Source organism: Lutjanus erythropterus, chromosome 3, assembly GCF_056507025.1.
Source record: "Lutjanus erythropterus isolate fLutEry1 chromosome 3, fLutEry1.hap2, whole genome shotgun sequence".
Classification (NCBI taxonomy): domain Eukaryota; kingdom Metazoa; phylum Chordata; class Actinopteri; order Lutjaniformes; family Lutjanidae; genus Lutjanus; species Lutjanus erythropterus.
In genome coordinates, this window is record NC_139319.1 from 13088903 (window position 1) to 13107128 (window position 18226).

At 38.7% G+C, this 18226-nt stretch overlaps 1 protein-coding gene across 1 annotated transcript in view; it reads right to left on the reverse strand.

Annotated features, from left to right (window-relative positions):
• The window catches only part of cpe (carboxypeptidase E), a 28177-nt gene extending 11891 nt beyond the window's left edge, over positions 1–16286 (reverse strand). Inside the window, exon 1 of the mRNA XM_084715082.1 lies at positions 15894–16286. Within this exon, the coding sequence (XP_084571208.1) occupies positions 15894–16134 (241 nt within the window). The 5' untranslated portion in view covers positions 16135–16286. The remainder of the gene's footprint in view (positions 1–15893) is intronic.
• Positions 16287–18226: the final 1940 nt, after the last annotated feature.

The following is an 18226-nucleotide window of genomic DNA, read 5'->3' on the forward strand; positions in this document are numbered from 1 at the left end:
ACCTTTACATTATGTTTGCTAGATTAATCACTGTACTGTGAACTTAACACTCTTAAACACCTTTTTTTTCCTACCTACCTACCTACCGTGTTTAGCATATTTTTTATCCTTGTTCAGCTTTGTTGTATGTATGTGTGTAAGTACACTGAGCTACTTAAAACCAGAGTCAAATTCTTTGTATATGTACTAATACTTGCCTACTTACACACACTTATACATCCTATACACATTACATTAATGTTATGTAGTTGAGTATACACATCAGAATTAGTGTGTCTTTTCTTCACCATCAAAAACACCATCAAAAGGAAAAACATTGTTATTCCTTACATTGCGGGCGTTTCTGAAAAGCTCAGGAGGATTTTTAACAAACACCACATCCCTGTCCGTTTCAAGCCCAGCAACACCCTGAGGCAAAAACTTGTCTACCCCAAGGACAGAACACCCAGACACAAACTGGAGAATGTAGTGTATGCAGCGAGGAGTGCACAGACCTGTACACAGGGGAGACAAAACAACCGCTGAATAGGGGCATGGCACAACACAGCAGAGCCAGTTCCTCAGGTCAGGACACTCCTTTGAGGATGACAATGTCCGTATTTTGGCCAGGGAAGACAGATGGTTTGAGAGAGGAGTGAAAGAGGCCATTTTTGTTAACCTGGAACGGCCATCTCTCAACAGAGGAGGAGGCCTAAGACACAATTTATCTGCCACTTACAGTGCAGTCTTAAGATCACTCCCCAGGCAGTTGGATACCCACCTGAAATCATGTGACCCTATGATAGCAGAGTCCTTAACGACTCTCATTCACACCTCCCCCCAGGATAAAACTCATGAGTCGCACAATGGAGGGGTGGGCACATGAGTCACATGCCCCCCTAGGTGTTAATGTCCCCATTAGGTTTAATACCTGAACTCCCAAACCAGTCAGGCAGAACTGAAGAAGCCTCTTGGATGAGAGGCGAAATGTCTTCAAGAACTCTGTGAAGTCCAGTTGCCTACTACAAACCTTGATACAGAATTAGCGTGTTACATTAACACACATCTCCTGTTCTCTATTTGGCACATTGCAAAAATTCTTTATACTTCATACTGTGAACTTTTGCACAGTCCCCGATCAACACTCCTGCATAAACTATTTCATTTAAAAAGTGGGTCACATTGTACGTTTTGCCTTTTATTGTGTTTCAAATATTTTGTGTATAATATTTTCACATGTTATTGTCAATTTCCTACTTTCTATTTATGCTTGTCGGCCCACTGTACTTGCTTTAATCTTTATTTGTATTTTCCTCATATTTTTGTGCAACATTACACCACAGCAACCCCAATTCTTCTTATGATTCTGACTTGGCCAACAGCTGAATCTGATCTTTCACTGGTGAGACTTTGTGTCTACCTGGCAGTCTGTCAGTACTTTTGTGAATCCAGTTACTGTAGTCAGATGTTGTAATAACTGCCATGGAATTTGTTTCAGTTTCACAGTTGCTTCCAGTAAAAACTTTGAATGCTCACTTTTACTGGAAGTGTGTTAAGTTTTCTGCACAGTGTTTGGCATTTTTTGTTAATAAATGACTCAAAAAATTCAACTGACAACTATCAACCGACTGATTGACTAATTATCTCATTATTTTGGCCTTACCTTTACCATAAAAATATGCACTATTTATAGACACCTCCCTGTGTTTTACTGCTTTTTCCTTTGCTTTCCTTTATCGTAGAAGATATTAGTTTTAGATTTGACTGCTATTTATATCAGTATGCTCCATTTTAATGACCAAGCCTCTAACCATCTGTTTAAAATACTAATTAGCTGTTCTTTCTCTTAAGTCTCTTCATTAATGCAAATCTAAATATAAACACTCACACACAGGCAAGAAAGAGAGGACTGGTGTCTTTCTGTGGCTGATATAAGTGCTAAAAATGTATTTTGTTCAGATCAGTCACGAGCTATGAAATGTAGCTCGAGACCAGCAGATGGTGAAGGGTGTGTGTTACTGTTTGTGCGTGTGTTTGAAGCCAAATCACAGCAGGGGTCCTGTTTTTTATAGAGGGGCTTTTTGTGTGCAGTTTATTGTTTTGTTTTACCTCCACGCTGGGCAGATTTTCAGGGCTCCCTTTTCTCCTGTTTGCACTTTTTACTTCACTAAAATTAACATATCAAGCTAATAAACTGTATAAAAAATAATGGCTCCAATATGCAAGTCGACATGTGTGTCAATATTTTCACATGTGCATCTTTTTAATTCATTTTAGTGGATTTCTCAGAGCGTTTGATGTATTTGTAAAGTAATCCCAGTGGCTATACGAGTAACACACATACGTGCGCGCACACACACCGCCCAGCACACATCTGGTAGTCAGGTTATTTTTAAACGCTCAAATCTGGTTTCTCTCTGAGTTGCTACTAATGATTTCAAGACTACAATTAACTCTTTCTGTCCTGATGTTGGTCAATGGTTTTTACAGGCTTCAGGGGCCTGACAGAGCTGTCAAACACACACTAACACACTCATGCACACACACTTTGAAGTTGAACTCTGTCTAAATGAATTACTATGATTCAAGCTATTACGCAGATGCTCAGTATCTGGAGACCATTGGTTTCTCCACACATGTAGGTACTGATGAATTTAAGATGTATTTGGGTGAGATGCAGCAGCAGGGCAGAAAGGAGGAGGGTTAATGATAATTTACTGCATAATTTCTTTTGTATTAATGTCATTAATTATCATTTTTGCAAACTCACGCTTATGTAACAGCTCTGTTGTCTCTTTTTAAACACACAGAGGATGCATTTTTACACAAAAGCGAGCGTGACACATCACTGCGTTGGTGGAACAAATGAAAATGTATTTTTACTTTGCAGAGCCAGCTGTGTCTTCTTCCTTTCTTTCAATTTATTCCTCTTCTCTGTCCGACTGTCGGCGCTTCTCAGAGCTTTTATTCTCTCGTACACAGCACACCCATAACCGCGTACATGTGAGTCCTTCACATGAGAAACACCATTTGACATGTGATAACGTGCTCACATATGGGGAGCCTACATGTGGTTTTTGGACAGTTCACTTTTGAAATGTATAACCACATGTGATAACAATTTCCTGTTTGTGTTTCAGAAACAGAAACAAGGTTCACAGATGGATTCATGATATGTAAACCAACATTTCATATGGTGACTGCACAAAAATAATAGTGCTGACAACCAACACAAATTGCGTGCAGATACAGGACAGCAGTAGCATACAAAGGAAAAGGAATAGTAGTCCGCACATGTTAAAGCGCTTTCCAAAAAGTATAATGTACAACATTTCAACCTTCAAGGTCTTCAGACAAAAATTATGGGTGATATTTTGTTTCTAGTGAAAGTTTGGTCAGGAAGACTTCTGCAGGTTTCGGTGGTAGATGTGTTGTGATACACCGGCATTAACGATAACTGTAATGTTTTAAAAATGAAACACTGATATCACGCTGATAACACACAAACACACATGCACTTTTTATACGCTTTTGTACAGCTTTGGTTACAGACTCTCTCCACCTTTCCCCAGATTTTCTTAATCTTGGACTTTTGGACACGAAAATCATGAAATGAAAATCTGATATCACGACAGCCCTCGTTAGTGGAATATTTCTCTGATCATATTCAGCAAGACAAACAAAACAAAACAGAAGATTCCACATAACGTCTGTCTCTACAGTGATTATGTGTACATTTTGGAATTGATTTGAAACGATTATTTTCACGTTTGGGATTGGCCCCTGATTACATCATTGACTAACATCTTCACGAGCTGAATACAGCCTCTGACAGATCCTCCGACAGAGGTCTACTAGTAATTATTAGATCCTATGAATAGGAATTATTGAGACCAGGTGCCGAGGTGCCAATAATTCCCAGGCTAAAACCAGAGGAGACTGAGCTTTTGGAGTCAGGGCCCCTTGTACATTTCTCTTAAAAACACACTACTTCAGAATCTCTTTCAGTTATTCTGTTTTTACTTTACTTGGTTTAATTGTGTTTTAGTATTTCATACCTCGCTTGTCATTTTTACTTTTATAAATGATTAAATATATATTATTATTATACCATTTTCTCCTCTCAGCGTTGCTCACTGTTCCCTGCTGTCTTTGTCTGGGGCTGTTAATTGTGATATCAGCTGTTCTCCTCAGCTGGTCACTTTTATTCAATAGCGCAGCGACACACCTTCGTTATTAGCCTCATCATCGTGCTGCTGTCTGTTTAAATATGATTCTCACTCTGCCTTTAGTACGTTCATGCTGCTGGTATGCACACCCCTCCACCATCAATATCAACACTGCCTTAACAAATCTGAACAGTTTCATCAGCCACCATCAGAGTCTGGACTCATGGGGGAATTTAACTCAGCGCTGCTCAGGACAGACACCTCTCCATTACAAAATCTTCCTGTAGAGTCTAAGCCAGAGGCTTTCTGTCAAATGTAATCAACACATATCTTCTTTTATAATAACAATTATCTTTACATGGGTTGAATTTGGCCCTTCAACAGCCCTTTGATCATTTATATATATGAAAAAAAAGTCTATCATTTTGATTTTTCCTACCTACCTAAAATTCTATATTTATATTTGTTTATAGTTTTTATTAGAAGATTGTGATTTTATAATTAGTCCCTTCACCTCTGATCTATTATTACAGAGGTACATTGTTTTCCCCTGTGCTTTTATATATGTCCCCTTTTCAATTGTGAAAACTAATAAAGTTCATTGTTTTCCACATTTAAATTTCTACTTAATGTTACTGAATAGGTCTAGTTTATCATTTAGTCCAGAAAATATCTGAAAATTGTGAAAAATCACAGTTTGCACAGTTTCTCAGAGGCCAAGATGATGACTTGAAATGCCTTGTTTTGTCTGACAAATAGTCCAAAACCCAACTATATTCAGTTTACAATGATATAAACAGAGAGAAATTATTTATAGGAGCAATATACAGTAATTGTACAACAGTCCAAATAGTGAGTTGAAGCCTTTTCTGCTAAATTGTGATATTCAGTGTCAGGACATTCTTTCCATTTTGTTTTTATACGTTTCACATATGAAAAAACATGTGAAAACCTAAATCAGATGTGCTTTTATAAGTGTGGATAAGGAATCTTAAATATCTGGTGGAGCTCTTCTCAATGCATGTGTGTAAAAGTGTGATGTGGCACAGCTCCTCCCTTAAACTCCATGACACTTCTGCTCTCCACAGGTCGATAAAGCACATCTGACGCCAACAAAACCCACTGCATCATCCTACGTTTTGTCAGGAGTTATCCAAGGTGTCTGGCAGGTGATCAATGCGGTCTCCTAGGCGACGGCGCAATAATGACCGCCGCTGCGACGTCATTAGGGAAGCACCACATTAGAGTGCTCTCAGTCGTCGTGGCAACCCTGACACAGGCAGGTGCTTAAGGGAGACAAATCAGCTCGGGGGTTGAGTAAACACACTCTCACTCTGCGTCCGTCTGTCTGTCTTGTGTTCGTATACACACACGCTCACACACTCATGAACAAGCAGTTTGTTAGCTCTGAGTGACTGCCAGCTCTGTCACTCTGTTATCTGATAGCACACACACACACACACACACACACACACAGAGGACACAGAGCACCGTGACAGGTCAAATAAAAAAACAGAAAGATGCTACAAGGGCTGGCTCATACAGCAGCCGATATATAGTGCACTGGGTGTAGACTGATATGGTTTTTATAGGTGTTATTCAGGGCCAAGGATGATACCAATTACTAGAAATCAAGGAAAGAGATAAACAATATTTGGAACTGATCTACATTTGCAGTAAAAATTAAAAATCTTGGTGTCAAACGTCAACAAAAACCTTACAGTATGTTTAAAGGCACAGCCCTCGTTGACTAATACTCATGACGTGTAACCAATCGCATAGTGTTGTAGGTGTGACATTGAGTGAGACCACAGAGTGATGACGACAGACAGAGAGAGAGAGAGAGAGAGAGAGAGAGAGGCGGCTGCATTAGATTCAAAGTAGCACATTTTCTAATGTATTTATCGAGACCGTGGAGCGTGCAGCGTGGAGCGTGCAGCGTGGAGCGTGCAGCATGTGACCCATGTACTGAGGCTGTGACGTGTGTTGAATTCCAGCCTGTGGCCCTTTGCTGCATGTCCTTCCCCCACTCTTTCCCACTTTCTTGTCCTGCAGTCAGTTGTCCTATATGATAATTGTCCTGGCCAATAATCAATCGACCCCTGATGTACTGATTGAGCCCAAAAGCTATCCTCTGTTCCACTGGCTTCTGTAACTTGATGAAGTTTTTGTGCTGTTTTATTATCAATAATTATTATCACCAAACCCCTGCTCTGTTGTCTACTCTAAACATCTTGTTTTTATATAGTTGCAACTAATGATTTCTTTTTCTTATCAATTAATCTGCAGATTATTTTCTTAATTAATTCATTAATTGTTTGTGTATAAAATGGTTTAATGGTTTAAAGTAAGAAACGGGTGAAAAGGTTCCAAGGTGATGTCTTTAAAGGACAAATGCATAAGATTTAGTGGCATCTAGCGGTGAGCTTGCAAACTGCAAACACCTTGTCTCACCCTGCCCCTTCCAAGCATGTAAGAGAAATTAGAGTGGACAGGACGGTTGCACAAAATGCAAAAAGCCCTGATCAGATCCGGTCTGAGTTACTAGAGAAACATGGCGGTGGGCCATGGCTCATTGTGAGGTAACAAAAACACAACAATTCTCATTTTGAAGTGATTATACACTAAAGAAAACATACTAATGAATATTATATTACATTTCTGCCACACTCTGTCAATAAATCCCTGTAAAATTACACACTGTCTTGTTTTGACCAACAAACAGAAGGTTTTCAGTTGACTTAAACAATTATTAGATTATCGAAATGGTGGCTGATTAATTTTCTACCAATCAGCTAATTTATTATTCAATTAATCATTTCAGCTCTAATATTTACAACTGAAATGTCCATATTCTACATTATTGTGACTCTACTGGTAGATTATTAAATTAATGAAGATAAAACAACAATATTAGAACTTAACAACAACATATTCAGCATATCCCATGATTCTTAGACATTGGTAGCTTTGTGGGAGCTGTTGTTTTTAGTTCTACTATTCAGAAAGCAAACCTAGTAGATACATGTTTAAATGGGAAATGGACAGAAAACGCCGCATATATGATTCATCTTTCTCGGGAAGAAACCCTGGAGACAAAACCCCTCAGAAGCAAGGAGAAAAAAACTGAAAAGAGGAGGGACTTGGGTTGTTTAATGCTTGTATGGCCAATACACAGCTTGACATGTAGTGATGTCACGCAGCGTGTTGCAGACAGACAGTGAATCATGCAAACCACACAAAAATAAACTGCAAGACAGCAAATAGTGACCAAAATCTAGAGAATAAAACGAACGGGAGAAAGAGAAAAATGCATAGAAAAAAGCAAGAAAAATAAGGAGGGGTTTAGCGGCAGAAGAAGTGAAACAACATGAAGGAGAAGCAGTCAGAGCACAGTGAAGGCAAAGAGGAGGAGGAGGAGGAGGAGGAGGAGGTGCATGCTGTCTGATGTATAATAAATGACCTCTGGCTGATGCCTTGGCCTTTCTCTCATCCTCCTTCCGTTCCTGTCTGTCCCTTATTCCCTCTACGTGCTTTGGAACACCCCTCTCCTTCTCCCTCGTCACCCTTGCGCTCCTCTAACATTTCCCGTTTTCTCAATCATCATTCCTTTTGTTTTTTTTTTGTTTTTTTTTGTTTTTTTATCTCCATTTATCATCGACTCCCCTCAGCTGTTTTTGTTATCTCTGCTTTAGGAGGCTCCTCACAGCTAACATGTCCAAACAGTGCACTGGGTTTACACTCCTCTTTTGTAATGTCTACTATTAAATTCATGTCCACTTGTGTTTCACTTACTTACGTACAATATGTCATTATGTTATTTGATATATTCAGCAGTGAGTCTGGCTGCTGGGCATCTGTGTGCGTGCTCACTGGGGATTACATACTTCCTCTGTCGTCTGATAAAACAGTCCAGCGTCTCCACCACACGAGATGGTCTGAAGCTCTGCCTTGTACTGACATGATCTTTTTTTTTTCACCTTCAGACAAAGGCAAACCCATTACAAGATACGGTTTCTCCTCAGACTAGAGGTCTTGTAAATAGTTCCAGACACGAGAGTCAAAAGAGTTTAGCCAGAGCCCATTTCACCGAAGAGAAACCCTGTACTTCTTTTCAGCTCTTGTACGCTCAAATATAAGACCCAGCTGCAAGACGTAAACAAGTATTATTCAGATCTTTTAGCTACATAAAAGTAGCAATAACACATGCAATTATAAAACTACTCCATTACAAAGTTCTGTATTTCACAATCTTATTTAAGTAAATGTATAAAACTACTAGAGCTACACGATTAATCGCAATATTATCAAAATTGCAATATGGCCAGTGCAATATCCAAATCGCAGAACCAAATTGTGCAAGAAAACAGTAATGAAGCAGAGATGACCTGGCCTAAAAATAATGTTTTCCGGATGTAAGAAAACATGTTTGTTTGGCACAGACCCTAACAAATATAACATCATCATGATTTTAATTTATTTTTTTCAATAAAAATGAAAATTGTAATGCAAAAATAATCATTCCCTTTGACCCTATTGCATCTTGCAATCGCAATTTCAGTCAAAATGATTGCATTGTGACACAAAAGCAAACCCATTACCCATTAACATTTTTATCATATCATGCAGCCCTAATAATTTCTATAATCAAAATGCACTTTAAGTATCGATAGTAAATGTACTCATAATGCATCAGAATGGCCCAATAGAGTCTTATTATATATATATATATTTTATATTGTCAAATTTTATTATAGATGTGTTAATGCATACAGTCTAGACCTGCTCTATACGACAAGTGATATGAATTAAATGAAATAAAACAAAATGACATGCATTTGTAGCTGTAATATGTAATATTTCCATGTTAAAATGTCTAAAAACAACTAAACCTTTGTTATAAAGGCTTTTTTTGTTAAGTTGTGTACTTATATTATCCAAAATACTTCCAACAAACCCAAATAAATGCGCAATTTTATTCAAGGATACATCAAATATGTCAGAGGGTGATGAAAAACTTACATTACGTTGGGCGTGAACACGATTATTGCCTTTATCATGTCAGATGGATTTTCTTCTGCAATGGTGCTTTTTTAACAATGATGAAAAAAACTTCATTACATCATAAAACTACATCTTTTGTTATGATTTTGATGTGAACGAGATACCTAGTGGCAGAAATTACATACTGTGCGTTTAACTACAGTAAAACTTTTAACGACGTTTAATTGACTGTTTAATTGTTTAATTGAGTAATGCCTATAATTTTTAATATCATCATGGTGTTTTAAAATAAAATTCAATCTGTAAAGTAAGTATTATACAGCTATAGCCATCCAATAGCTGACATTTGCTTTCTGGCAGAAAGCTCTAATAACTGTATGCTGTATGACGCTAGCAGTCTGAAACAGGAGGAAACAGTTAGCTCGGCTCCAACGGACACAAAAAAACACTAACCGGCACTTCATAAGATCACTGCTTAAAACATTATGTCTTGTGTTTGTTTAATCTGTCCATAACTGAATTTGTAAAAATGACAACTCACTGTTTTGTCCGGGGGGCTATGTGCCTTACTACTTCTTGGCTCTGAGCAGTTGCCTAGCAACCAGCTGAGACTCCAGGAAGTTACTGTGCCCGGCCAAGAAATACTCCGACACATCACCACTGTTAAAAACTGTAAGTTGTCTTTTTACACTTTGGTTTTGTTAATAGTGAGAATTAGAGGAGCTGACAGATATATCTTGTTAATGCTATACAGAGTCGGGCTCGCTGTTTCCACTCATGTCCCGTCTTTGCCGGTCTAAGCTAAGCTAACTGGCTATAGCTTTATATTGAACAGATAGATGAGAGTGGTATCTCACTCACTTGGAGCAAACACTAATACATTCAGCAGACACAGAGCAACATTAGCATTCATTTGGAGTCGTGTTTCTGATGAATGTAAGGACAATATTCACTCTCCTTTTAGCTCCCTTTTAGTGTCGACCAACTGCTGGAGGATATACCTGAATTTTTAGTCGCAAGATGTTCTGCCCATTGGTGCTGATGGGCAGGTAGCAGTGTCGTCACAATACTGGAATTTCTAATTTTGATACGATCCCTTGAAATATATCAATATTCAATACCATTTTTCCAAAAATTGGCTCAACATTGAGGGAATTAAATTGATTTTTTTTTATAAAGTTATATAACGAGGCTATAAAATGACAACAGATAATGGCAAATGAGACAAATGATGAGAAGAGGACAGCACCGTGGGTAAGTGAGAAGAAACACTTTTCTCTTGATGAGAAAAGAGAGCAAAGAAGTGCACCTGGTATTGATACTGTGAAAAAAGAGTATTGACAGCATCTCGGGTATTCAGTATTGATGGAACAATATTTTTGACAACACTAGCATGTTTTTTTCCGCTGCCCACAGATGTATTATAAGAGCCAGACACTGGATGCGCAAAACAAAGAACAACAACAAACTGACACAGAGACACAAGGACTAAATAGACAAGCAACTAATCAGACAGGTGAAACAAACGGCAATCAAAAAGGGCAGAAAAAGACAAGGACAAGAAGTAAAGTCAGGACACATGAGGGAAGACCAGTACTACAAAATAAAACAGGAAATACAACAAAAAACCCCAAACCCTGACACCGTATCCATATCTTAATCATCCATCCCCGCCTCCTGCCTATCTAAACAAAAGGCTTTTTGTGGGCTGTAAAACAAAGTTACTGAGATTAAACAGAATATGAAAACTGTGCTGCTAGTGGTCTCTCTCTCTCATTAAAACAATAACAACAGTTTGGTGACACCGTGATGTGCCGTGGGATCATGGGCATTATCTTCACTTTTAAACAACCACCATAGCTGATGAAAGTCTGTCTGACAGAATCATGTTCATGGATGAGGTTGGATGTGTTTTATTCACCTTACTTTTAGTTACATTCACAGACTTTCTTCCTCACACACTGTTTCCTGTTTTTACCCAGAAGTTCTAGCAATGAGCTAGCAATGTCTAATAAAGAACAGATTTCTCTGCATTTGAACGCTGTTGGAAAAATTTTGGATAATGTAAGAAGCAACTCAACAAAATATGCAACATGTCTAGCATTCTTAGACATTTTAATGCAGAAATGTTCCATATTATAGCTTTAAAGGCACTATAAAGTGTCACAGAGCTGAGGGGAAGTTCATTTGGATCATTATCATTGGATCACTACTAGTAGCTCTTTTCACATTGTGTTCAGTGTTTAGTTTCTGTACTTTTCCCAGCCTGGAAACCAGACAAATCTGCTGAGCTAATGTGTTCATTTGCTCTGGCAGATAAAATTCACATTTGTGAATGAGTCTGGTGATGCCAGTACTCTCCATCACTGTCCTATCTTGCACCTACTTTATATTAATATGTAACTGGTGTATTTACACTCCTGGCTATAGGCAGTTTGTGTGCCGCAGTGTATGACAGATGGCTGCTTACTGACAGATGCATGAGCTCAGGACCGTCGTCCTCGGAGCCAGCCAGCCAGCCAGCCAACCACGAGCTGACAGTCAGCTCAGTGCGCTAAGCCGATCTGTTGCCCCAGCAACCGCTATTTCGGCTCCACCTTAGAGTTTCGACACATTGCAGGATCAGATAAAATATTGGGAGGGCACCATTAAAGGGAAGCTTAAAAATATTTCCTGTCTTTCTTTGCAGATGTTATTCACCTTGACTCACCCAGACATGTATTTTTTCTTCCTCTGATACTGAAACCATCTTTTTTTTATTTCCTCCTCTAACCCCCGTCTCTGGAGCTCTTTCTCCTACCACTGATGTGTCCTTCTCTGTTTCAACCCCCTCCGTCTTTCTGTGGATGTTTTGAGCAGCAGAGGTGGAGGGAGAAGAGAGTATATGGTATGGGGGGTGGGGGGGGTGGGGGGGCTGCCCCTGTAGGCGAAGCAGCAGCGGCTTGGAAACTCATCTGGTAGTAATAAGGACTCCACAACGCTACTGTGACTCATGCCTGCGCACGCCCACCAGACTATTACAGGCTTATTTAGTACGTCTATACGGTCATTAGACGCTGTGACCACGTGAGCTGCAAAACACACACAACCTGTGGTGCACCGTTCAGACCACGCAGAGAAGAAAATACACCTTTACGGCAAAAACGATACATGAGACATATGGTTGAGACGCCACAAACTGGACTGTAAACTATATATACACTAATTACAGGCCTCTGTTTGAGGATTACTTGGATGAAATTAATCACTTCCTGCAGTTAAATCTCCTGTTTAGAGCCGGACAGGAATCACTGACCCGTTCCCAGACATCCATTAAGGCTTATGTATGCTACAGACTAATCCTTTAAGGTTGCATTATTGCTCTAAAGGTGCAGCTACAAAGCGTACAACTTTTTAACACTAAGGGCTGGTCAGTATATCAATGTTATATTCATACCTTGACATGGGACTAGATATAATCTTAGATTTTGGACATTAATGCCTTTTCCTGGTCTTAAAGGCTGTATTACAGTAAAATTACATAATTTTCTGAACTCACTAGACTGTGTCTTTTACCCATTTACTCATTATATCTGCATTACTGACAATTATTCACCAGATATTATGTTAGTATGTTGTTGAAATATGAATATCAAGGTATTTGGTTAAAAATATTGTGATGTTTGATTTTGTCTATATCGCCCAGCCCTACATACATTAAAAGTCTATCTGGCTGGTACACTCAATTTTAAGTCTGTTTAAGATAAGGCTATGTATAATACGCAACATTTTTGCATTAAAATATCTAAAAAATGCTAAACATATGTTACATATTTTGTTGACTTGTGTACTTAGATTATCCCAAATGTTTCCAACTAGTGTTGACACAGTAACAGTGATACAGTTCCTGACAATTTGAATTACCATTTCAATTTCTAATTATCATACCAACATAGTTTGATTACCGCTCTTTCAAAGGCTCACAGTAAACACTGTCCAGGATCAATCAAAGTTAGAGACAGCAGCAACAAGGATCTGTTGTGAATCGCCCAGGACAAATCACTGAGACGTTTTCAAAATAAAACTGATTTCTGAGTACCTTTTGAATATTTTCAGCACATTTTAATAATAATAATGATAACTGTGATAATTTTGGTTACTATAATCATGATATGAAATTTTCATGCTGTTTCATCTTTCAAGAGCTGCAATGATTAGTCCATTAATTGATTAGTCGATCTACAGAAAATTAGTTGCTAAATATTTTGATAATCGAACAATTGTTTCAGTCATTTTTCTGGTAAAAATATTAAACATTTGCCGGTTCCAGCCTCTTAAGTGTGATGATTTGTCGCTTTTCTTTGTCATTTATGACAGTAAATTAAGAGTTTTTGGGTTTTAGACTTTTGGTTGGACAAAAGAAGCAATTTGAAGATGTCAGCTTGGGCTCTGAGAAATTGTAATGAGCATTTTTCTCTTTTTTTGACATTTTAAAGATGATTAATTGTGGGAAAAAAATCTGCTCTACATCATTATCCCTGCTGTTTACACAGCCGATAACGTTTATCAAGATTGAGGTAGAAATCAATTTCTGACATTAAGAAATAGAGTTACAAGGTGCTTCACCACATAAAATACCAAACAATCTGTTGGTGAACTTACAGATTGCAAACACATCGCCTCACACTCCCCTCCCAAGCATGTGGAAGAACCTACAGTGGCCATGAAACGTGAAAGGTTGCATGTAGAGACAGTGCTGGGGTGAGAAAACGGGAAATGTAACAGTGGTTTGTCCGTTCTGGGCTACTATAGAAACACGGTGATGCAACACGGTGGCCTCTACAGAAGAGGCTCTGCACACTCTGTTAACATAAAAGTCTCATTCTAAGGTAACGAAAACACAATGATTCTTATTTTCAGGAGATTATACACTAATGAAAACATACTTATGAATCGTACATGCCATTTCTGCCTTATTCTGCCGATAAATTCCTGCAAATCTTACACACTGGTCCTTTATTTCCAACTTTAAATAGAACACAATAGGGAGGAAGTAAAGGAACATTCCAGAGAATCTGACTTGCAGTGTTTGCTACCATCACATAAACAGCGTCAGATAATTCAGGCCCAGCCTACATTTCAAAAAACTTTTGAAGCCCAGGTACAAACTTTTAACGGTGTTTCTTTTGAGAAATGTTGTATTTCAAGGTGAAGTTGCGCTTCTGAATTGAGCTTTAAGTGAAATATCCATAGAAATAGAGCTGCGTGTAATGATTATTTTCATTATCTGTTAATCTGCCATTTAATTTCATTTAATTTCTTTTGATTGACTAACTTTTGCAGCTCTACTTAGAAATGTGTATAATTTTTCAACCAAGCAAGGAAGAAGGGAGGAAGAAGGTGCCTTGCATCTAAAAACAGCTGTGGTGGTTGCCCGTATTTGCAGTTCCTGTGGCTGGTGTGTAAACTGGCCCTCAAACCAAGAAGACCCATATTACAGTCCTCTGCTTCTTCTATGGTTTCTTCCGGTGTTGACAGTTTGTAAGAGAGTGATGAGGATGCTGGGAAGCAGAATTACATAAACAACAAACATCAGAGATAAGACTGACTACTAATGTTAGCTACAGAGAAATAGTTATCTAGCTTATACATGAATGCACATGGTTGTTCTATGTAGCTCACATTAGCAGTTAGCCTGTATAGCTAATGTTACTGGTTTTTTCACGTAGCTAATGTTAGTGGTCTGACATTGCGGCTGTTTGTGTAGCTAATGTCAGCGGCCTAATGTAAGTGGTTGTTCTGTGCAACTAATGTTAGTCAATGTTATTATAAACATATTTAAATCCTTCTACTAATCCCCATTTTTTATTAAATGTGTCTGTAATCTGATTACATTTTTGTGTACTTTTTTTGTATCTTATCTTGTTACATGTAATCCATTACTCCCCAAGCCTGACCACATCAATCAGCAAAAACGACCCAACCCCGTTTCCTCCCTTGTTGTTTCAACCTCCAAAAACATGTGATAAAAGTTAAAATATTCTGTTCCCTTTTTTTTTGCTGGGGACCCACTACAACCTGCTCAAGGATCCCTGTTGGTCCCTGAACCCCAGTTTGAAAACCACTGCACTAGAGAACATAATAACTGAGCTGCTCCCATCAAAACTCACAGGTTCATTTAATATTCACTCAAAGGCTTTCCTGCTCTTTCCTCTGAGATGACTCCGCTGCTGATACATCTGCTTCTGATTTGAATGGATGTTAATTGAAAACGCAGCCAAATGAGCCACGAGAAACGTGATGATCCAGCGCCTTTGGGACGTGTTTCTCAGAATCACGACTCCTGGATAAGCACGGGGAGATTCTTATCAACCAGCAAAATGGCGGCTTTGCGTGGCTGATCCCACAATCTATCATCTAGATTCCTGTGAAGTGATGCAGCACCAGCAGCAGCAGCAGCAGCAGCAGCAGCAGCAGGCCCCCCTTTTTACGCACAGCAGACACACCTGCGCTCCACCTCTGCTGCTCTCTGCTCGTCTGAGCCACATCAGCCGCACAGGTCGTGTCTGAATCACCCTCACACACGCACGAATAAGAGCATCAGCGGGGTGCCACTCTATGCGCAATAGCGCGTGATGTGTTTGTGTTATCACAGCGCGTGGTGACGGTTCCTACCATGAAGGAAAGCGGGGACAAAGGGAGCGGGACGGGGCGCGCATTCGCCGCATTATGAGAAAGACTTCGCGTATGCGTAAAACTGACCAGGCTCGTGCATCCCGGGGTTGTCGGACATCTCCAGCACCAGCAGCTCGCGGCCCTCGAAGCTCTCTCCGATGGTGTAGATGCGGCTGATGGTCGGACACTGCAGCCATACCGACACCAGCGCCTTCCGCAGCTCCTCATAGCGGTGGTACTCGAAGGAGATCTCCCCCTCCGAACCGGCTGCGCTGACCAGCGCGACCACCGCGGCCCCGAATAAAACTACCGAAACGATCTGTTTCATTTTGACGTGTCCTCTTTTCCCTTAAGCCCTGTCTGTCTGTCGGTCTGCCCGCGGCTTGGTCCCAAGCCTTATCTCTGTGCTGCAGCCTCGCTGTAGGCTATAAATATCTCCGCTCCCTGTGCAGCTCCTCTCTCTCCCTCTATGACTGGGATGCGCTGCTGTACCTGAGCGCAGAGCAGACTGACTCCACCGTGAAGACAGATCACACAGACAACTAGTGCATCCGGTCAACACTTTCAAAATAAAGCCTTTTCTTCCTCGGATCAACAGCAGAATGTGTTCATTTTGTATTTTTTTAGAGGAAATGCCATATATTGAACTCATCAAAGTGTAGCCAACATCTATGGAATGTATTTGGAGCAGGTCAGACCAAAGTGCACCATATAAATAAGTTAATTAATTAATTAATTAATTAATTAATTAAATGTGGAATAATCTAATAAATTGTTTACAACTCAGCGTATTATTTAGTGTTATTTCTTCCTGTTTCTCCCAGAATAACATAATGATGCAAGTTTTCATTACATTGTAACATTGAGGCAAAAATGTAGGAAATAAGAAATAAATAAGTCCACCTCCAGTCATGTTTTAAACAATATAATATGCTCTTTAAGAAGTAATAAATTGTATCTGATTTTTTTTTTTTTCAAAATAAGTTCAAATACTTTGTTAAAATGGCTTACATATAGCTCTACACCTTGCCTTCATCTAGTATTCAAAGATTCATTCATATCAAAATAGTCCCCACCTTCTCTACATTTTCAATAATAATAACCATCATTAATAAATAGTTGACTAATTGTTTATTAAACTTAAGTTAACAATTGTTTTACATAACATACAATGAATGATAGACTAATACTACTTATACAAATACTAATACACTACTAATTGTTAGTGATGCTACATGTTCTGTTATTTTATCATTAGTTTCTATAATGTAAACTAATTCATGTATAAATTATATAGAGTGTCATAGCTGATATGAGACAATAATCATCTGCTTTAACTGGCACAGATTTTAAATTTAATTAACTATCAAATAGATAAATATGAGGATATAATTGTTGCAGGGGAAAACAACAGACTTAAAGAAAACAATAACATTTTGAAATAAAAGCTGCTGTTATGAAATAAAATTGACAATAAACTGTGTTGCTGTGAAAAAACCCCAGAAAAAAATAACACTTCATAACAAATTACTTTAGAGATTTATTTGTTTGTGTCACAATTGCATCGTTATATATATTTTTTTCTGTAGTTATTAATTTGATCATTAATTTATTCCTGTGTTCACTGACTCAGTTTCAGTCCTTCATATTAAACTGCCTCACTTCCTGTTTGGTGCGTGCTGCTGCTGGCTGACTTGACGCAGCTGTATGTGCTGGATGGGGCAGTAGGGGTGTGTCCACAGTGCAGCAGAGAAGAGATGGAGAGAAGCTACTGTATGTTCACCACTTCCACATCATCCCACGCCGAACAGCGTGTACAGAAAAATCTACAAAACCATCTAATCAGAAGATTCACATCTGTCAGACAGAAATATTCAAGCCTGAACTGTGATCCCAGCAGAAATGTGTCAATATGGATTATTTCATATGAATACAAAGGCATATACAGACTGGGTTGCACCAATAAAGATTAATTTAATTCAAGATTAATTCTTATCAGAATTTAATTTTGAGTAAACCCCGATTTAAGAACAAGCAAAGCTATGTTGCACAATTTACACCTCCATTAAACCTAAATTAAATTAAGTTCGATCAACATGGAGATGCTTGCTTTCATAAATTAAAATTTATAAATGAAAAATAAATTTAAGTGCTGGGCCAATTAAGTTTTCCAGGCATAGTAAGGATATGAAAGCAAGGGAAATAGCTAACTTTTGGTTGCTCTGTATTCCTTAACAAAACATTAAATGGTATGCTAGCTAGCTAAAAAGTTAGTTGACAAAACATTACGTTGTTTGCGAGCTAGCTAAAAAGTTAGTTGACAAAACATTACGTTGTTGACTAGCTAGCTAAAAAGTTAGTTAAGAAAACATTACATGGTTTGCTAGCTAGCTAAAAAGTTAGTTGACAAAACATTACGT